The sequence below is a fragment of the Engystomops pustulosus genome, chromosome 3, assembly GCF_040894005.1.
Source record: "Engystomops pustulosus chromosome 3, aEngPut4.maternal, whole genome shotgun sequence".
NCBI lineage: Eukaryota > Metazoa > Chordata > Amphibia > Anura > Leptodactylidae > Engystomops > Engystomops pustulosus.
Window position 1 is genome coordinate 117,249,794 of NC_092413.1, and position 21,587 is coordinate 117,271,380.

The 21,587-nt window shown below is 42.6% G+C and overlaps 1 protein-coding gene and 1 long non-coding RNA gene across 8 annotated transcripts in view; one reads left to right on the top strand and one right to left on the bottom strand.

Annotated features, from left to right (window-relative positions):
* USP45 (ubiquitin specific peptidase 45) overlaps positions 1-5,118 on the top strand; it is a 91,482-nt gene extending 86,364 nt beyond the window's left edge. For 3 of the 5 annotated variants that reach the window (XM_072141907.1, XM_072141909.1, XM_072141912.1), the window contains 5 exons: positions 35-656; positions 1,499-1,596; positions 1,740-1,826; positions 3,183-3,324; positions 3,653-5,118. In XM_072141907.1, the coding sequence (XP_071998008.1) occupies positions 35-656; positions 1,499-1,596; positions 1,740-1,826; positions 3,183-3,324; positions 3,653-3,783 (1,080 nt within the window). In that variant the 3' untranslated portion in view covers positions 3,784-5,118. Of the gene's footprint in view, positions 1-34; positions 657-1,498; positions 1,597-1,739; positions 1,827-2,793; positions 2,886-3,182; positions 3,325-3,652 lie in introns of those variants that run through there. The other 2 variants (XM_072141908.1, XM_072141911.1) reach the window with 2 other exon arrangements.
* The window catches only part of LOC140121830 (uncharacterized), a 51,331-nt gene that overhangs the window by 29,434 nt on the left and 310 nt on the right, over positions 1-21,587 (bottom strand). For all 3 annotated transcript variants that reach the window (XR_011854192.1, XR_011854190.1, XR_011854191.1), the window contains exon 2: positions 3,630-3,806. This is a non-coding gene — a long non-coding RNA (uncharacterized lncRNA). The remainder of the gene's footprint in view (positions 1-3,629; positions 3,807-21,587) is intronic.

Sequence of the window (21,587 nt, forward strand, 5' to 3'; positions counted from 1 at the left end):
ATTGTAACTACTATTCTATTGTAATTTATTTCAGAATCAGTTAAACGAAGGACCACAAATTCCCTGCAGCTCTACTTCCTACAAGAGCACAAGTCACGTAATTACTGAGCAGCACAGTACACAGTCCGAGCTGGATACAAGCTGTGTTTTAGTACAGGATTTGAGATGTATTTCTAGAAGTGTCAAGACTGGCAGTGAAGAAGATGGTGAGAGCAGTGGAGATGCTGATAGTGAGGCTTCTGAATGTGAAAATCCATCAGTCCAAAGGGAATCAAAGAAAGGACTTTATAATCCTAAAAACCATGTAACTTCGGAGAGTCCTGTATCGACTAATGATAACTTTGACCTTGATGTTGTCAGCAGTTCTTTGACTACGCTCAGCCTGAATCCAGTAGCAGAAAATTTAGTCTCCTGTAAAGATGTCAACAGCATAAGTAATCCACCTTGTTCTCATGCAAAGTGTGTAGTGTCCCAGAACCCACAAAGTGCTTTCCAAAAGCTCTCCCAGGGCTACGTAACCAGCTCCAAAGAATGCTCCGTTCAGTCCTGTCTCTACCAGTTTACATCTGTTGAGCTTTTAATGGGGAACAACAAGCTGCTGTGTGAGAATTGTACTGAAAACAGGATGAAGAAACAACAGAAGGCTTATTCTACTGGTAATGTGTGCCGTAATTCAGAGTGTTTCCAGGGGTTACGACCATGGGGGGAAATGTCATATGCTGGCGCGCAATAAAAGGCCACCCTTTAATACCGCTGGATACATTATGCGGTAAAGGCCCAGTCGTTTTGCGTAAAAACCGGCCAACGAAAGCCCACCCCCTCTGCCAGTGACCACGCCCCTCCACACCACCTCCACCTGGCGTAGATTTCAGTGCCCATGAATGTGTGCTTATTTCAGTGCTTCTACGCCAGAAAACTGGCATAGAAGCACTGATAGTTCTCCGCTATATGAATAATAAAACTATATAATATGCTTTATGTTGCAATACCTTATTTAAAGATATTGGTCTGCTGTCAAGACCTTGCATCCCTAGTCCTGATTTAGCTGCCACGTGGGTGCAGTTATACAGATAGTTGGGCAAGACCAACTGAGGAGCCGTCAGAAGGGATCACTGGAATCCATGCTTGATAGCGAGTTAGGATATACAGAAGCAGAAAACTTTGACTTAACACATCACTCCATATGTGGCACCTGTGAGACGGACGCAAAAATGCCAGCTATCCCACGGCTGCCATAGATGTGCATTGTGCACAGTGCGGTGTCTCACAGTACTGTGTCCAAGCTGAGTGCCAATACCTGGATTTGTGCCATGGCCGTGCAGCTCCTTGTGGAGAGGAGAGGGGTGATGTGTGAATTGCCAATTTACTTGGGGAGAGGGTCCATGATTATAGGAAAATGTACATGTTTAAATGTTTCTCTTCTAAAGCTTTATTTTTGAATTTTAGAAATATCCAATAATATATTCTTGATCTACCCGTTTTTCCCCACCTCTTCTAGTAGAGAAGCAAGACAATTGGTACACCAATGCCCGAAAACAGCTCTTAATATCCTCACTGCCAGCCAATCTCATTTTGCACTTGAAAAGGTTCAGTCAGGTATGAGACACACTTTGGATATGTTGGGGTACATAACTGCATGCAATGCCCGTACAAATATCCATTGGGGTAATCGTAAGCATAGTCTATAACCTCAATATGGTATTGATCTTGTTTCTGTGATGACATTCTTCTTATTGCAGAGTGGGTTGACGCTCCGTAAAATCAATAGACATGTGGACTTTCCCTTCCTATTAGACCTGGCTCCGTTTTGTGCTGTAACCTGTACGGTACGTCATAGCGACATGTTACATTTACAACTGTTATTTTATTATGCGCTTTAGTAACCAAAACTTTTGTAGTAAAAAAAATCATATATTTAGTTAGTGTGTGTAAATAAATATATTCTAGCCCAAAAACTCACCATTGTAAAATACTGGCAAACAAAGATTATCTATATTAACTTTAACTTATTGCTTTATTTAATTAGACTCCTTCACTCAAGCAGCAATATGTTTGTCAGACAGCTTCTTTTATTGGTCTGATTTAAGAGAGTAAATTGTCAATGGGGCAAAAAAATTTTTTGTCTGGATCTACAATTATAAAATATACAGTTTCGACTTACATACAAATTCAACTTAAGAGCAAACTAACCTGGGGACTGCCTGTACGTACAAGTGCATAGACGTCATGACAGTGGCTTCAAACTGTTATATCTGTTGAGTTGTGTTCACAGTTCTGATGTCCTATTAAAAATGGGAACTTGGGGATATCTGATTATGTTTCTACTTGCAGAAAAGTCCAAGGTGTGTGTTTTCTCTGATCGGGCCGGGCTGAAAGTCCTCCAGCAAATACAAAAGAGAAAATCAGCAGCACTCCAGATAAACTTCAAAGAAACGATCCTCTTTATTTCATAACCAGTTGTGACAGTGACGTTTCAGATTTAGACAAAGCCTTTCTTAAGCAGAGAAAGCTTGACAAAGGCTTTGTCTAAAGTCGAAACGCCGCTGTCACAACTGGTTATGAAATAAAGAGGATCGTTTCTTTGAAGTTTATCTGGAGTGCTGCTGATTTTTCTCTTTTGTGATTAAGTTTCTAGGCATAACAGTTTGGTGGTTTCCACCATTCAGCCTTTGGTAGGGCGACGGATTGACACCATATTTTTTACATATTTTGGTAAAAGATTATTAAATTTCACTACCTATTTAAAATACTTTACTGGAAAAGAGCATCATTTTTAAAACTTTTTACTTCTAGGTCATCGAATTCTAAACAAACATATCTCACATGTCACAAAAACACAAGAGCAGAACAGCACTGCAAAATTTGACTTCGATTTAGGCATCAAAGTGAGTTCTAAAAGTGATATGTAAGGGGAAAAAGCCACTGCCTGACACATTCTATTTTTAATTTGGGTTTGGCCAACATTCTTCTAACATTCTAAAGTAATTCTCACAATAAGAGTCACTTTCACAGGTGTGTAGTATATGATGGTAACACATTGCATTACAGATAGAAAATTACTAGATGTAGACAATCTAAGACTTGTAGATAACATCTAAACAAATGCATTTTCATCTTTATTAAGGAGTTGGAGGGAATTTTATCATGAAGTAACTTTTTTTTTTTTTTTTGGACCTGTATAGGATGTTTCAGAAGAAAAGCGGGTTCTGTACAGTCTTTATGGAGTAGTAGAGCACAGTGGGTCAATGAAGGGAGGACATTATGTTGCATATGTGAAGATCAGAATACCTTCCAAAACCATGTGTGGTGGCAAGCAGTCATATGGTCAGTATTTTTGGGGACTTTTCTATGGTTGCATTCACACGTGGCGTTTGCCATTTCCATAGAAACAAATGGGTCAGTAACCAGCACGGTTTCGCATTAGGACAATGCAAAGCAGTGGGTGCTCGTTATCAACCACATGCATTTGTATGGAAACGCAAATGTGATGCATTTCAAAACGCAAGGCAAATGCCATGTGTGAACGCAGCCTTACCATGACAAACAATCTCAAATTTTTGCTGATCAGATTTCTTTTCTACATGTTGCAATAACAAATGATAATGTATGGTAAGGATGTCAGTGTTTACCTGCCATTTTCTTTGCTTTGCAGTACTGAAGGAATTGCCTACATCATCGTCCAGTCAGTGGGTGTACATCAGCGATACCCATGTACAAGTGGTTTCTGAATCCAGAGTTTTGAGCTCACAAGCATATCTATTATTTTATGAAAGGTTGTGCTAGATATATTCTTTCAGGATCTTTACCTAAAACCAGAGGAACGATGAATAAGAAAGATGTAATAGACATCCTATCTCCATGTTGGTCACAGCTGAGGAGCAGGTCATGGGAACAGGGTTATATTAAGTGCATATGTTTGAGAGTGATGGAAGGTATGGAAACCTCATACTAGGAATCTGCATAAGATGGACCCATGTTATGACACTAAAACAGTCAAACTTTTTGGAGATATGGTTTCATGTGATCTTTGGCTCGTATATGATTTTTAAGCAATTCTTTTGATTCAATTTTCTCTAACAGAAAACTAAGGTCTCATGCACAGAAGTGCGTGCCAAAACGGACCACAAACGGGGGGAAAGTTTGTGGCCCATTTCATCCTGGTGAAGTGCTGCTTACCTTTCCCATCTCCCCATGGAGCTGGGTGGCTGCAACGTAACAAAGGCAAGCATGAGCGGCTCTCTCTCTGTACCATGATTGTGCATTATAGAAGGCCATGATATATGTCTTCAGCTAGTTTACGATCGCTATATACAGTTTTGTGCATGAAGCCAAAGTTAAAACCTGTTAAACCTTCTGTTATTAAATAGTATCTGATTGCATCAGCGTTTGTTTGGCTGTGCATGGACAAGAGCGAGGGGATAACGAGCACTGTTACCTAGTCTCTAAACAGCCTTGGTATTAGATTTCATACATTTTTTTTTTGTTTAGGGTCACTCCTAAGCTCCATGCACACTTCCGCAAATGGTGGTAGGGCAGGTCCTATTCCTGCCCTGATTTGTGGCTCAGCTCGATATGGAGAGGAGAGGTGTGAGAAGCTGCTGCCCCCTGCGTCCGCTCCGGACATTTGCTCCGGCATTTGCATGGAGCCTTACCTTGCTTTACAAGTATAGCAGCTTTCCGCAAGATCTATCGCATTCACATTCGCTGCAGTTTGTGAAGCAAATCAGCAGGCACATGGACGTAATAAGCTAAACGGGAAGAGGTGCAGCACAGAAAATGGGGATGACAGGTAGCTACCTACATAATGTATTTATAAGAAATTCCTTTTTAAAGTAAAAGATTGCAAATACTATCTAGTTATCTCAATTTGTCATGTGCAGGCAAACACTAAAGAGGAAGCTGGTGTGTTTTTATGCATTGTTTATTTTTATTTAAAAATCAGCTTAATAAGGAACAAATTATTATACCAAAACAAATATATATTTTTTAGATGTGAAAGTGCTAATGCTGTATTTACATTGTTTTCCAATTTGCTGTCAGATTTTTCCTGATATGCCTCATGAAGCAAATGAAACCAATTCCAACATGCAATGTAAATAAAAATCTAAATTTGACTTATATTTTGAGCTTCTTTTTGTTATTGTCCCAGAGCTTCTTTTTCTTAGTGTCCCAGAGCTGTGCAATCCTGTTCCGGGAGCCGGGTCCCTGCCTTCTACCAGGACCCGGCTGTAAGACACTGAGCATGAACATCTGTATTGCACCGTGTAAGCTGTAATCAGAAGATCACTTGTTCAAGCTTTCATGTCAGCAACAGTAAAAAAAAAAGTTTAAACAATAAATAAAGGTTTTTTTACAATAAAAATAAATAATAAAAGAAAGTGAAAGTCCCCCCAAACACCACATTTACCTGTACACAAATAATAAAGTACAAAAAACACTAAATCACAAAAACCCTTATTTGGTATTGCTGCATCCATAACAATCAGTACAATAAATGCTAATCATAATTAGACCCGCTCGGTGAACGTGGTATAATAAAAAAAAAAACTTGCCAAAAATTTACATTTTTTATCAAATTGCTTTGCATAAAATGTTCTAAAAAGTAATACACAAAAGTTACAAGCACCAAAATGATACCAATGAAAAGAACTTGTCACGCAAAAAATAAGCTCACAACCAGCTCTGTCAGCCAAAAAATACTATAGTTATGCCGCTGTAAAAATGGCAATACTAAAACAAATGCAATTTTTTCTATTCTAGTTTTCCTTCAATCAGAGGTTGCGATAACGCCACTACAAGCGTCTATGACGCATGTAGAGGCTGATTTACTCCCCCAAAAAATCACCAAGCGTATAAATACGCTTGGTGATTTTCTTGTTTAGGCACTGGCTGATGGTTCCGAGCGGAGCCAGCACTCACTGCGATCCGGAGCGCAGCGCCCACTGTCACCAGAGTCCCCTGCCAGGCCTGCCTGCGGCTCGGATAGGTCATGTGACCGGAGCTTAGGTCACATGACGTGCTGCCACGGAGAGTAGCTCCGTCCATCCCCATGGCTGTGTGCGATCGTGCACACAGTGCCATCAGCAGGATTGAGCTGTCTATGTGACAGCCCGATCCTTTACTGTGACAGGGGGCCGATATTATCAGTCCCCTGTCACCCTACCCCTGTTTACAGTGAGAGGCTGCAGGGAGAATGCTATATGCCAGTGATTTTCAACCTTTTTTGAGCCGCGGCACACTTTTTATACTTAGAAAATCCTGGGGCACACCACCAACCAAAATAGCACAAAATGACACTAAAACAGTCATATTATACATATATTTAATAATATAGATTCTAAATTTATTTTACTCACTCAGTGTGAAACCTGGGACTGTTTCGATGAACACAAAAAGGATATCCTGGCAGGAATGGTGGAAAGACTCACACGAAGCTCTTCCTCAACAGTTCTGTTTCTCCCTGTTTTTAGTATATGGTGCTGGTTATTATGTGGCTCATATACTGTAAAATAAAGGCGTACAATGAGAAGTACTATGGCCATGAGGCCAGAGTACGAGTGCCAGCTCATATACTCAGCATATGAGCTGGTACTTGTAGTACTCCAGCCTCATGACTATAGTATTTCTCATTTTACATTTCTCTGGGAAACAAAACACAGGTGGCACCATAGTTTGGGGAACTTTCCCCGCGGCACACCTGACCATGTGTCGCGGCACACTGGTTGAAAATCACTGCTATATGCAACCTCTCTGATTGTTTCTCTATACATATCACTGATAAGTCATCCAATGGGCTCTTATCATTAGATCACTGTTATCTGTGATCTATACATAAGAAAAGCAGGGAACACATATATAATGTGTTCCTTGCAAAATCTGCCCCTGTAAAAATTAAAATCACCCCCATTTCCCTAGAACTGATATAAAAATAAACCGTAAAATCCCAAACATGTTCGGTCTCACCGGGTCACAAAATGCCCCGGTCTATCAAAATATAGAAACGGTTATTCCTGGCGGTGAACCGCATAACGGATAATGGCGCACAATGCGTGAAACGCCACTTTTACACCATTTTACATCACATAAAATTTTTTATAAAAATTGACCAACAGGCTGTACAGTCCTCAAAATGCCAGAATTGAGAACATCATCTCATAAAAAATGACATTTTACACAGTTCTGTACACCAAAGTATGAAGAAGTTATTAGCGTCAGAAGATCACGAAATGTTGTTTGAATACATTTTCAGAAATTAATAAAACCTACATAAATTTGGTATCACCGTGATCCTACTCATCAAAGAATAAAGTAGACGTATCATTTGGAGTGCACAGTGAAAGTTGTAAAACCTGTTCCCACCAGATAGTGACGAAAAAGTGTTTTTTTTACCAATTTCACCACATTTGGATTTTTTTTCTGGCCTCCCATTACACGACATGGAAGTATGAATAACGTCACTGAGAAGTAAAAATTGTTACGCAGAAAATAAGCCCTCACACAGCTGCATACATGGAAAGGTATAGATTTATGAGGGTGGAGAGCGAAAAATGAATGAAAAAAATGCTGCAGTGCGAAGGGGTTAGAACTATTTACGACTCTGAGTTATATATTTGTATTATTGAAAATTTAATACTCCTCCTCAGCTAAAAATACTCCTCAAAAATGCTGAGAGGAGTATTATAACCCTTCTGGCAAAATGTTAGTGCGACCTCTGCCTTCAATAAAATTGGACAAATATAAATAAAACTATATAAATGAGGTATCACTGTAATCATAGTGATCCGTAGAATAAATTTAATATATTATTGTTATGCTACAGTGAACACCCCCCCAAAAAAAACTAAAGATCCAAAACAAGAATTGATGATTTTATTTTCTAAAAGGCCAACGCCCCGCTTTCCCTTCTGAGCTTCACTGCGTACCCATACAACATTTTATTTGCATGTGTGGGGCAATTTTATACTCGGGAGAAATGCTAGTACACATTTTTTGGGGTTGTTTCATCTTTAATGCCTTATGGGATACAAAAATTAGCCGTAAAAGTGACTCTTTTGGGAAAATTTTCATCTTTTTCCTTTTAGGGACCTAATTGAAGCAAACACCTGTAGGGGAAAATACACATATTACACCTTGCTAAATTCTCCAAAGGGTGCACTTTCCAAAATGGTGACACTTGTTGGGGTTCCCCTCTGTTTTGGTACCACTAGCGCTCTCCAAATGCATCCTGACACATGTAAAGGATGATTGTCAAATCTGGCTTCTAAAAGGCCAAAGCCCCTCTTTCCCTTCTGAGCCCTACTGTGCACCCATACAACACTTTATATGCAAAAGTGGTGCAGTTCTGTGCTTAGGAGAAATAGTTCTACACATTTATGGGGTTGTTTCATCTTTTATCCCTTGTGGCTTACAAAAAATTGGGGTAAAAGTGACTTTTTTGAGAAAATGTTAATCTTTTTCCTTTTTACACCTTGCTAAACTCTCCAAGGGGTGTACTTTCCAAAATGGTGTCTCTTGTTGGGGCTTTCCTCTGTTTTGGTACCATTAGGGCTCTCCAAATGCATCCTGACACATGAAAACTTTTTTACCCATATTTGTCCGCAAAAAACGAAACGACGCTCTTTCCCTTCCAAGTGCCCCCCTGTGCCCGTACTGATAGCACATTGTAATGAATGGGTTAACCCATGGATCGCCGCTCCCTGATGACGTCACGGGGAGCGACGATCCTCAGAAAGATGGCAGCGCCCACGCAGGAAAGCTGCAGGAAAACACCCGCGATCGGTGCCGGCAATATGCAGCAAAGACTTACCGGCTATGGAGAGGGCTCGACCTGCGAGCCCTCTCCATGCACTGGGAGCCGACATGTGACGTACTATTACATCACATGTCGGTAAGGGGTTAAAAGGCTTTAAAGAGCACCTCTAACTTATGTTAAGAAAACTAAAAAATTAAAAGGGGTATTCTGGGAATATGAACGTCTATGAACGATACAAAAACCCATAATGCTATAAATAAATGAATATAACAAAACTCAATATCATTAGTCACAAAATTGAGTTTACATGATTTGATTTTATTATTCACAAAATGTTATAGGTTTTCTAAAGTAGCAGAGTTTTCACCAATATGGCCACCAATGAAAACTACAAGTCCCATGATCCTTTAGTTCTCATTAACCCCTCCTCCCTCTTATGCTCTGCTCCCAGTGAGACCAATCTCAGTGAAGTAATGTGCAGTGATGGCAGTTACACATCATTACTATGGTAACAGAGCAGGACATCATTACTATGGTAACAGAACAGGACAATCTGTTAGATTGTCCTGCTCTGTTACCATAGTAATGATGTGTAACTGCCATCACTGCACATTACTTCACTGAGATTGGTCTCACCACATAACTGGCCATACTGGATGCACTGCAACCAACCCACTACAGCCAAATCTAGTGGAGATCACATGACCTGCCCAGACAGGTGCAGAACATGTGATGTGGACATGTGACCAGCGGCCATCTTCTGTCCTGTGTCTTCTCTGTGGGGAGAAAATCAATGGACTGATTAACCCCTTAAGGATGCAGGGTTTTTTCGCTCATTTCTCGCTCTCCACCTTGAAAAATCCATAACTTTTTCATTTTTACGTGTACAGACCTGTGTCAGAGCTTATTTTGTGCGTAACAAATTTTACTTTCCCGTAATGTTATTTTAACATGCCGTGTACTGCAAAGCTGAAAAGAAATTCCAAATGTGGAATGTACGTCACGTTCTTGTGGGCTCAGTTTTTACGACTTTTACTCTTCGCTCCAAATATCACCTCTACTTTATTCTTTGGTTCAGTACGATCGCGGTGATACCAAATTTATATAGGTTTTATTGTGTTTTAATACATTTTCAAAAATTAAAAAAATGTGTACAAGAAAGAAAAAAATTTTTTTGTCATCTTCTGAAGCTAATAACTTTTTCACGCTTTGGCGCACGGAGCTGTGTTGCTGTATTGCAACATATGGCATTTTTGCAGCTCATTCATTACAATGAGCCACTGGCTCATTGCAGAAGCCAGTCAAACGAAGACCCGAGGCTACCATGGCAACCGATCGCCGCCCCCCGATGCCGTTCCGGGGGCGCGGCGATCGTAATAAAGATGGCGGCGCCCGCGCGCTGCCGTCTTTTAAATCCCGCCGGCGCCTTTGCCGGCGGCAATGAAAGGGTTAATAGCCGCGATCGGTGCAAGCACCGACCGCGGTTATTAGCGGTGGGGGTTTGCTGCAATATGCAACAACCCCCACCTTTGTATGAAGAGGACTCAGCCCGTGAGCCCTCTTCATACATTCCCTATACCTCTGCGCTGTAGAGCTACGGCGCAGAGCGTTAAGGGGTTAAAAGGCCAGTAGCATTTTAATTTTCCATAAGTGTATGTCCACAACAGTTTTCTGCTAAGACATATTAGCTTATATTTTAAGGACCCATTTGTATATACAGTATGCTCAGGGCAGCCATCAGGAAATTCGGGGCCCCATACAGCAAAAGTGTCTGGGCCCCAACACACCCCAAAACCGAACAAGCCTCCTGCCCCCCGCAGTGACCTTTCACAAACAGGGTTTGAGGCCTGTTGCTACGACAAGGCACACTCTTCTGGTAGATTGCCAATAGGAGTCATACTTTTGGTCAAGTATATTTATTATAGTGCAAATATGGCATCAAAAACTAAAGCATGGTGAACAGTAAACATATAAAAGTGTTTAACAGACAACATATAACAAATATAACATTATAAAGTGCAATTGCTAGGGCCGCCACTATCTTTTAATGTTTTAATAAAGAATTGTGTTAATTACCAGTGGGGGTGCTCCAGTGCACCTAAGGGCTCTTTACGTCACCCTGCCACCAGTCCTGAGGTAATCTGAAGTCCTGGTACCTGTGCCTGCTCAGCAACCTCTGTGAATCACTGCATAAGGGTCAGGACTTCATATTTCCTCAGAACCAATGGGAAGGAAAAGAAGGAGCGTTCATTGCATGCCCCAAGGAAACCTAAAGTCCCTGCACCTGCACACTGATTCACAGAGGCTGCTGAGCAGGCACAGGTATCGGGATTTCGGATCACCGCAGTCCGCAGGACTGGCCGCTGGGTGACATAAGGAGCCCTTAGGTGCACTGGAGCACTCCCACTGCTCCTAAGCTGGTAATTAACATAATTCTTTATAAAAGCATTAAAGGATAACCATAGAGGCCATTTTGATGGAACTTACAGTGCTGAAGTCAGGGTCATCAGGTGCATAGCATGATACCTTCAGGTACTATGCTGTGCACCTGGTGCTCGATTCCCTTTAAACAAGGGATATATATAAAGACAAAATACTCATGTACCACACTATAAAAATAACTTTATTAGATGCATGCATCTATAAGTGTGTAGTCACAAGAATGCCAATAAATAAGCATCAGCATTCAATGGATAAAGTAAATGCAACAATGTTTATAAATATATGTAAACTTCACCATAGGTGTAAACAAAAAATTAAACCAACTCAAATCACTTTGAGCCTCTATTGCAACAAACAGTTGGTCCCAGCAGCTCCAAAAAAGTGTACAGTTGGTGCAACATGGTCCTTGTGCTGACTGCATCACAAGGACTGCACTTCTCACATCATAACCCATATATGATGCAGGGAGCTCTGAGCACTTGGAGCTGCAGTGAACTGTAATGACATCGTTTGTCTTTACAGTGCACTGCCACTCCAAGCACTGTGGAATTCCTTGCATTATAACTGGCTTAGGGTGCAGTCCTTGTGACGCGGTCAGCAAGGACCATGTTCTACAAACTATACTCTGGCCTGAAGCCACATCAGCTAGATCTTGGCAAAGTAACCGCAAATTCAGATTCACGGAGCAATCAGTCTTCTTACTTTCAGATTTGCAAAATCTTTTATCAAATTCCGCTACCTGTTCAGAAAATGCTGAAAACTTTACTAACAATTAACAACCCTACAGACAGCTCCCTGACACTGTGTGACTGACTACAGGATCTGGGAGTCATTAGTGGCATCTAGTACCTTATAGATGACAATCTCTTCCATCAGGAGGACTTTATTCCGGGTTCTCCAATCCATGACGTATCACAGGTGAATTCACAGCTGGATATCTTCAGCTCCGTGCAGCATCTCCACCCGGCGTCCCTAAAAATACCACAGTCACTTACAGTATAAAGTCTCCTGGATAACAACACTGCGCTCCTAAATAACCCTCACAACACAAGTGACCGCACGCTACCCCACATAGAACACATCCCCTCATTATTGATATGCTGCCCCCCCCCACAATGATTTATTTGATATGCTGCCCCCCACAAGGAATGAAATGATATGCTGCCCCCCCACAATGAATAAAATGATATGCCGCCCCCTCCCCCACAAGGAATGAAATGATATGCCGCCCCCCACAATAAATTAAATGATATGCCGCCCCCCACAATGAATTAATTGATATGCCGTCCCCCCCCCCACAATGGATTAAATGATATGCTGCCCCCCCACAATGGAATAAATGATATGCTGCCCCCCCACAATGGAATAAATATGCTGCCCCCCACAATGAATTAAATGATATGCCGCCCCCCCCCCCACAATGGATTAAATAATATGCTGCCCCCCCCCCACAATGGATTAAATAATATGCTGCCCCCCACAATGGATTAAATGATGTGCTGCCCCCCCACAATGGAATAAATGATATGCCGCCCCCCCCCCCACAATGGATTAAATAATATGCTGCCCCCCCCACAATGGATTAAATAATATGCTGCCCCCCCCACAATGGATTAAATGATATGCTGCCCCCCACAATGAATTAAATGATATGCTGCCCCCCCCCCACAATGAATTAAATGATATGCTGCCCCCCCCACAATGAATTAAATGATATGCTGCCCCCCCCACAATGGATTAAATGATATGCTGCCCCCCCACAATGAATTAAATGATATGCCGCCCCCCACAATGGATTAAATGATATGCTGCCCCCCCCCACAATGGATTAAATGATATGCTGCCCCCCCCCACAATGAATTAAATGATATGCTGCCCCCCCACAATGGAATAAATGATATGCTGCCCCCCCACAATGGAATAAATGATATGCTGCCCCCCCCCACAATAGAATAAATGATATGCTGCCCCCCCCCCCAATGGAATAAAATGATGTGCTGCCCCCCCACAATGGAATAAATGATGTGCTGCCCCCCCACAAGGAATTAAATGATGTGCTGCCCCTCCACACTGAATTATTTAATATGCTGCCTCCTCCCCCACCATGAATTATATAATGTTCTGCCCCCATATTTTAACCCCTAGGGGACACAGCCTATTTTGGCCTTAAGGACGCGGCCCCATTCTTCAAATCTGACCTGTGTCACTATAAGTGGTTATAGCTTTGGAACGCTATGAGATATCCAGGGGATTTTGAGATTGTTTTCTCGTGACACATTGTACTTCAAATTAGTTTAAAAATTTGGATGAAATCTTTTGCGTTTAGTTATGAAAAAAAACAAAATTTGGCAAAAATTTTGAAAAATTCTTTATTTTCAACGTTCTAAATTCTCTACTTTTGATGCAGATAGTCATAGCACAAAATAAATTCATAACTTACATTTCCCAAATGTCTGCTTTATGTTGGCATGGTTTTTTAAGATTCCACATATTTTACTAGAATGTTATGAGGCTCAGAATTTGGGGCCATTTTTCACATTTTTTGTAAAATCGCCAAAACCCGTACTTAGATGGACCTGATCAACTTCTAATTGACACTGAGAGGCCTAAATAATAGTGAGACTCATTAATTACCCCATTGTGGAAACTACACCCCTCAACGTATGAAAAACTACTTTTAAGAAGTTTGTTAACCCTTTACGTGTTTTATAGGGGTTAAAACAAAATGGAGGTGCAGTCTGCAAATTGTAATATTTTTTCACAATACACTCATTTTGGGTGGAAAATTAAACATTTAAAATGGATTAAATTAAAAAAGGCTCCACAAAGTTTGATACCCAATTTCTCCCGAGTACACGGATACCCTATATGTGGTGGTAACCTGCTGTATGGGCGCACGGCCGGGCATAGAAGGGAAGGAGGCGCCATCCAGATCAGATTTGCTATGTCACATTGTACAGGCTATAATTTTTTTCTTTTTTTTAATGAGGACCTATAGGGGCTTATTTCTTTTGCCACATGAGATGCACTTTTCTGGTATGTAATTTTGGGGCATCTACAGCTAATTGGTGAGATTTAATGAACTCTTTGTTGGTGGAGGAAATGAAAATCATCAATTTTTAGGAAAATTTTTATGTGTTTTTTATTTGGCCGTTAACCATACCATAAAAATAGTATATTATTTTTATTCTATGGGTCGCCACGATTATGAAAATACTTCATTTATATATATTTTTTATTTTTTACCATTTTTACTGAATAAAAAGTAATTTGGCAAAATTGTTGTTAATTTTAGCATCACCGTCTTTCATATGTATAACTTTTTTATTTTTCACCTCACAAATCTGTTTAAGGGCTTATTTTTTGCAAGAATGATAGCTCTTTTTAGTGGTCTTATTTTAGATTGCGTAACTTTTTAAAATCACTTTTTTTAGAGCATTTTTAAAGGGCATTAATAAAAAATCATCTTTTTCAGAGAGAGTTTTTTTAGGTTGTTTTTTACGGGGTTCACTTTGCGGATCTAATAACAATTCTGTTTTATTATACAGATTGTTACGGACGCAGGGATACCAAATATGTGGGGGTTTTTTGTATTTTATTCAATTGTACTGAATAAAAACTAATTTGGAGAAAATCTTATTCATTTTAGCATCACCATTTTTTATATGCATAACTTTTTTATTTTTTGGCTGACAAATCTAGTTAGGGGCTTATTTTTTGCGAGAACAGTTGTTCTTTTTAGTGGGCTTATTTTAGAGTGCATAAAATTTTTAAAATCACTTTTTAGAGCATTTTTTATAGGGTATTAATTAAAAATTATCTTTTTTCGGAACGTTTTTTGCGTTTTTTCCTCCGGCGTTTACCGTGCGGGTCCAGTAACAATTCTGTTTTATTATGCAGATTGTTACGGACGCGGCAATACCAAATATGCAGGTTTTTTTTGTGTTTTTATGTTTTTTATACTTTATTAAGTTTTTTATGGGAAAGTGACATTTTAGGGGCTTATATTTTATGTATTTATTTTTTATTTATTATAATGTGTAGTGTTAAGTGTTTTTGCATATTTTCACTTATACATACTTGAACTTAAACCAGTGATGCTCTGATCACTGGTTTAAGTTCAATACACTGCTCTACAATACTATTTTATTGTAGAGCAGTGTAAACTGTCTGAGCAAGCTTGCGCATGCTCAGACAGTTTGCAGTCAGACCCGGAAGGGGTCTGGCTGCCATGGAGACCGGGCAGCTCCGGGGCACATGCCAGTCCTCGGAGCTGCCCGGTAGAGGATCGGATCCCCCGGTAAGCGGCACGGGGGATCCGATCCACAGCAGGAACACCCTTACACGCCGCGGTCATGCTTGACCGCGGCGTGTAAGGGGTTAACACCCGCGATCGGAGCCGGCTCCGATCGCGGGTGTTACAGCGCGGTGTCAGCTGTGATAGACAGCTGACAGCCGCTGCTTCTGGTACCGGCTCCGTTCGTGAGCCGTTCCCAGAAGCTAGACGTTATACTACGTCCCGGTGCGCTAAGCATCTAGCCCCGGGGACGTAGTATAACGTCGTGGTGCGCCTAGGGGTTAATAAGCCCCCACCATGTTTTTACTGCTATTTGATTTAAAAAAAAAAAAAACTCGTACTCACCTCAGGCTCCCACATCTTCTTTCTTCAGCCCGCGGCCAGGCAGGAAAGGGTGCGCGGCCGCGTGATGACGTCATCGCGCGGCCGCGCATCCTAATTCATGGAGCGATGTGGCCGGAAGACAACCCCGGCGCACATCGCTCCAGTAATAGTGCTCGAGCGGCCGTTTCCGGCCGCATCGAGCACTATACAGTGACGGGCAGGAGCTTCCGGTCCGGACGGACGGAGGTCCCTGCCCGTCTACCGTGGAGAGTGTCGGGGCCTGCCGGGGCCCCAGCAGGAGCATGAATATCGGCGCTATTGGAGCGCCAGGACGGGGGCCCCCAACCAATAAATCCGGATCCGGGGGCCCGGCGCTAGCGCTCCAATAGCGCCAATGATGATCCGGCTCTGCTCATGGCAGATGCGGCCCTGCGGGCCCCCCCCTAGTGTCTTAGAGTCCGGGCCCCATAGGGCAGTACCAGTTGTACTGCCCTATCGGCGGCCCTGAGTATGCTTATTCCTGGAATACCCCTTTATCTGTGCTTTCTGTTGTTGGTACCTGCTGATGTCCTGTTAGTTTCAGGTATCCAGTGCTGACCTATTTACACAGACTGACTGGCCTCAGCATGATGTGCTATTTGTAAAAAGATCACCAACGAGTCTTGTAATTGACAGCATGAGTCTCCAACACCTGAAAGGATCCAGCAATAGAACAGAAGGAACGTACAGAGCCGGAAATGGAGGACATTATGTAGTGAGTTAGGTCCTACACAATGAATTTACTTATGTCAACCAAAGTTTTATTAATGATGTATTGCAAGTCAGGCTGTTCTTTCCATACCATACATAGCATACCCAGAGGTCGCATTAACGCCTCACCACGCGTCATAGACGCGTGATGAGGCGCCATTACCCCCCAAAATAATTGCCATGCGTAAAGTTACGCTTGGCAATTATTCCCTGTAGCGCGCAGGCAGAACGGCCCGGCGCGCGCTGCAAATGAGGTAAATGTCAGTAGCGCGATCGCAGCGCGCGCCGGGCCGTTCAGCGGGACACGTGACTGGGGGCGGGCCGGAGTGAGAGCACCCGCCCCAGGGGAGACATGTGGGCAGTGGCGTACCGTCCGCGGTCGCCATTGAGACCGGGCCCATCAGAAGGGGGGGCGGGGCTGTCACCAATGCCGCTCTTTCCCCAGCTCTCCGCTATCCCCTGACCCCCTCCCCCCTCGTCCGCTGCTTGGCTCCTCCGCTCCCCTCGGCTTCTCTGCTTCCCGGCTCCTGTGCCCGAATGCGACAGACAGCCGACTGTAAGTCCCTCTATGTATGTGCTGTGTGTATGTGTTGTGCATGTGCTGTGTTGTGTCTGTATGTGTGCTGTGTTGTGTCTGTATGTGTGCTGTGGTGTGTATATGGTGTGTGTGCAACCTGTGAGTGTATGTGCTGTGTGAGAGTATGGGCTGTTTGTGCATGGTATGTGCAGTTGCACTGTGAGTGTACGGTGTGTGTGCACTGTGCGTGTATGAATATGCTGTGTGAGTGTATGGCGGGTGTGTGTGCACTGTGATTGTATGAATATGCTGTGTGAGTGTATGGTGTGTGTGCACTGTGATTGTATGAATATGCTGTGTGAGTGTATGGTGTGTGTGCACTGTGCGTGTATGAATATGCTGTGTGAGTGTATGGTGTGTGTGCACTGTGCGTGTATGTGTACGGTGTGTGTGCACTGTGCGTGTATGAATATGCTGTGTGAGTGTACGGTGTGTGTGCACTGTGCGTGTATGAATATGCTGTGTGAGTGTACGGTGTGTGTGCACTGTGCGTGTATGAATATGCTGTGTGAGTGTACGGTGTGTGTGCACTGTGCGTGTATGAATATGCTGTGTGAGTGTACGGTGTGTGTGCACTGTGCGTGTATGAATATGCTGTGTGAGTGTACGGTGTGTGTGCACTGTGCGTGTATGAATATGCTGTGTGAGTGTACGGTGTGTGTGCACTGTGCGTGTATGAATATGCTGTGTGAGTGTACGGTGTGTGTGCACTGTGCGTGTATGAATATGCTGTGTGAGTGTACGGTGTGTGTGCACTGTGCGTGTATGAATATGCTGTGTGAGTGTATGGTGTGTGCGGATGTGTGTGCACTGTGAGTGTATGAATATGCTGTGTGAGTGTATGGTGTGTGTGCACTGTGAGTGTATGAATATGCTGTGTGTGTTTATGCTGTACGTATGCGTATTTGTTTTGTGTATGCAGCGTGTCTGTATATGCTGTATGTATGAGGGGGTAAGCATCGCTCACCCCCTCCTCCTGTCCTGTGTGCCCGCTGTCACGGCGCACACGTCACAGCACTGCACACACTACACTCACCCGGCACTGCTCTTAGGCCCCGTCGATCACAAACGCAGGCAGCTGCGGGCAGGTAGAGATGGAGCAGGACGGGGAGCAGCAGCTTCGTGGCCCACATGCAGTGGCGTAACTAGAAGAGGCTGGGCCCCATGCAGAAGTTTGTCATGGGGCCCAGCCTCTTCTAGTTACGCCACTGCATGTGGGCCACGAAGCTGCTGCTCCATCTCTACCTGCCCGCAGCTGCCTGCGTTTGTGATCGACGGGGCCTAAGAGCAGTGCCGTGTGAGTGTAGTGTGTGTTGTGAGTGTAGTGTGTGCAGAGTGTGTTGTGTGCGGTGTTGTGGTGTGTGCTGTGAGAGGGGAGTGTGTGCAGTGTGAGTGTGTGCTCTGCTGTGAGTGGGGAGTGTGTGCCGTGTTGTGTTGTGTGCCGTGAGTGTGTGCTGTGAGTGGGGAGTGTGTGCTGTGAGGTGTGTGTGCTATGTGTATTACCGAAATTTTCATACTCCTCCTCGGGTAAAAATACTCCTCAAAAATGGTGAGAGGAGTATTTTTACCCTTCTGGAAAAATGTTAGTGCGACCTCTGAGCATACCATACACGTACAGTGGGTACTTTTCATTGCAGTCATTTGTAAGAACAAAAAAAGTTCCTTTTTTTGCTCATTAATTTACACACTGTGCCCCAGAAATGTAGATATTTTTTTGCAAATTTATTAAACAAGAAAACTGAAATATCACATGATCATAAGTATTCAGATCATTTGCTATGACACTCATATTTCACTCCCATGCTGTCCATTTCTATCTGATCCTCCTTGAGATGGTTCTACTCCCTCCTTGGAGTCGAACCATGTTTAATTAAACTGATTGGATTTGATTAGGACAAAGATTTAACTTTTTAGTGTATGTGAGGAAAAACCAAGTACTACTTGTCACCTGCCAAATACAACCCCAACAGTGAAACATAGCATCATGCTATAGGGGGGTTTTCCAGGTGTGGAAAACTTGTTGCATCATTCCCAAGAAGACTTATGGCTGTACTAGCTCAAAGGGTGCTTCTACTCAGTACTGAGCAAATGGGCTGAATACTTATGACATGTATGCATGTGATATTTCACTTTTTCTTGTTTAATAAATTAGCAAAAAAATATCCACATTTCTGGATGCCACGGGTGCCCCTGCAACCCATGTCCCGGGTTGCGGGCGCACTGGTGTATCTCCGTGTGCCCCCAGAGCCTGCCCGCAGAGGAACACTCCTCTCCTGGCTTCAGTGGTGGTCTCCGTAGCTCACGCGGTCCGGCACGCGTATACCCGTCTCCACGAGTTTTCCTGGCGATTCTGTACTACGCCTTGACTGCCACCGCAGACAAAGTCGCGCCTGTGAAAAGACCTGGTGGTACGATGCCGAAGCAAGTCCAACCCACTTTGCGGCGGACTCTGGTGTAAACCGGGTACCACTTAGACTCCGGTCCCAGGTGTCGGCTTACGTCATCGTCCACGGTGGTCCAGAGGATCCACTTCCACTGATCCTGACACTGGGGCACATGGTGTACATTAAAGAGCAAAACAAAAGCATTTTTGATCTTACCAATTGTCTGTAACGAAACAAAGAGTGAAAAATTAAAAGGTGTCTACATGCGCTGTGAACTGCATTCCTATACTTGAAGGGGCCTGTAGAAGTTCTTAGCACTTTGACATGCATTCAATAATAAGCGCACTGCTTCTTCACCCACCGTCTGCAGGACAACTGATGTCACAGAAGGTTCCAAAAGTGGCTGCTTGTGTGTCACAAGAACCACACTTCAGATAGGGAAGGTTTACCAGGGTAAGTACAATATGGGTGACTTAATGTCCTCCTGTCTATTACCTCCTCAGAAATTCCTGGCCATAAATCTCTATTTGTCCATGAGCAATCGCTCTTCCAGGACCTTATGATGGTATTCATGAATTTAAGATCAAGATCCTGGCAGGGAAATTATGGACCCCACCTGAGTGTGCCATTAGTTTAATAGGGTTAAACCACTACCCGTATGTTGTCAAGTAGGTGAATGCCTTCCAGATCATGTTTCTTTCATGACCCAGTATGGTGGAATTATTGAGAAAATCTACTTTGAAGTGAAATGTAAATTGGTTGTATAAAGTAAAAAGGTGGAGATTTTAAAACTGAAGTTTTAAACACTCTTTTCCTCAGAAAGCCCCATCCACTGTAATTGATGGTCCTGCATCAAGAGACATCACTAACCAGATCTTCTGAAGCCCGATGCATGGTTACACTTGCTGCTGACAAGTTCCCTCTAAGGGTTGGAGAATGTGGTAATTCCATGTGATATATTTGTCCATGATCTTAGTGTCAAATGTTTTCATAAGTTTGAATTGTTATACTCTCCTGTCTCTGAGGGTTCAATTTGCAACAGCGCATATACTTTAAAACGTTCATATTGTGGTAGGTACAGAAATATTTTCCCTCAAATAGATTGGTGTAACTATGGAAGTTCAAGTCTATGCCTGGTTTCTCAAATATAAAGACCCCAAAAGTAATTTTGGTACATACCATTAGGGACATTATATTAAGTGAGGTGCATGTGAAGATTTTTGCTATTAGGCTCTGTACAGTAAGGAGACAAACCTTAAAGGCTTCACTTTACAACAAGAAAGCATTGCAGAACTTTAAATTGCAAATTTAAAAGATGTATATTGGTAAATTACCGAATATGCTGCCCCCCACCCCCCAAACACATTGAAAAAAACATGATATAAATGATATAAAAACTGTTATAAATGAAAATGCCAGCACATACCACAAACAATAACACCTTTCATAAGTCCGTACACCAAAGTGTGAAAATGTTATTGGCTTCAGAATTTGGCAAAATGGAAAATATTTTTTTTGTGCAAAATGTTTTTAATTTATTAAAATCTACTAAAACCAATATAAATTTGGTAACCCTGTGACCAAGAAGTGTCATTTGGAGCACAGAATGAAAGCTGTAAAAACAGAGCCCACATGAAATTGCAGCAAATGTGTTTTTTGTCGATTTCACCACACTTGGAATTTTTTTTACAGCTTTCCAATACATTGCATGGAATGTGAAATGGTACCACTAAAAAGTACAGATAACAGCACCATATACATCTCTGTAAATGTAAAAATATAAAAGTTGTCACGTATGGAATGACGGGAGTAAAAGACAGAAGTGAAGTTCCCAACTGTTTAGGTGCCTGATTAGAGCACCCGTTAACAGGGGCGTAACTTGAGGGGGTGCAGAGGTTGCACCCGTGCCCAAGAGGTTTAGGGGGCCCTTGTGGTGTCATGAGAAGACTATTACTATAAACCATACATTATAGTCGGGGCCCATTAGCTTCTAGTTACACCACTGCCTGTTAAAATCACACAGTTTACATGTTGTAGCACAAGTTTTCACTGTTCACTCAA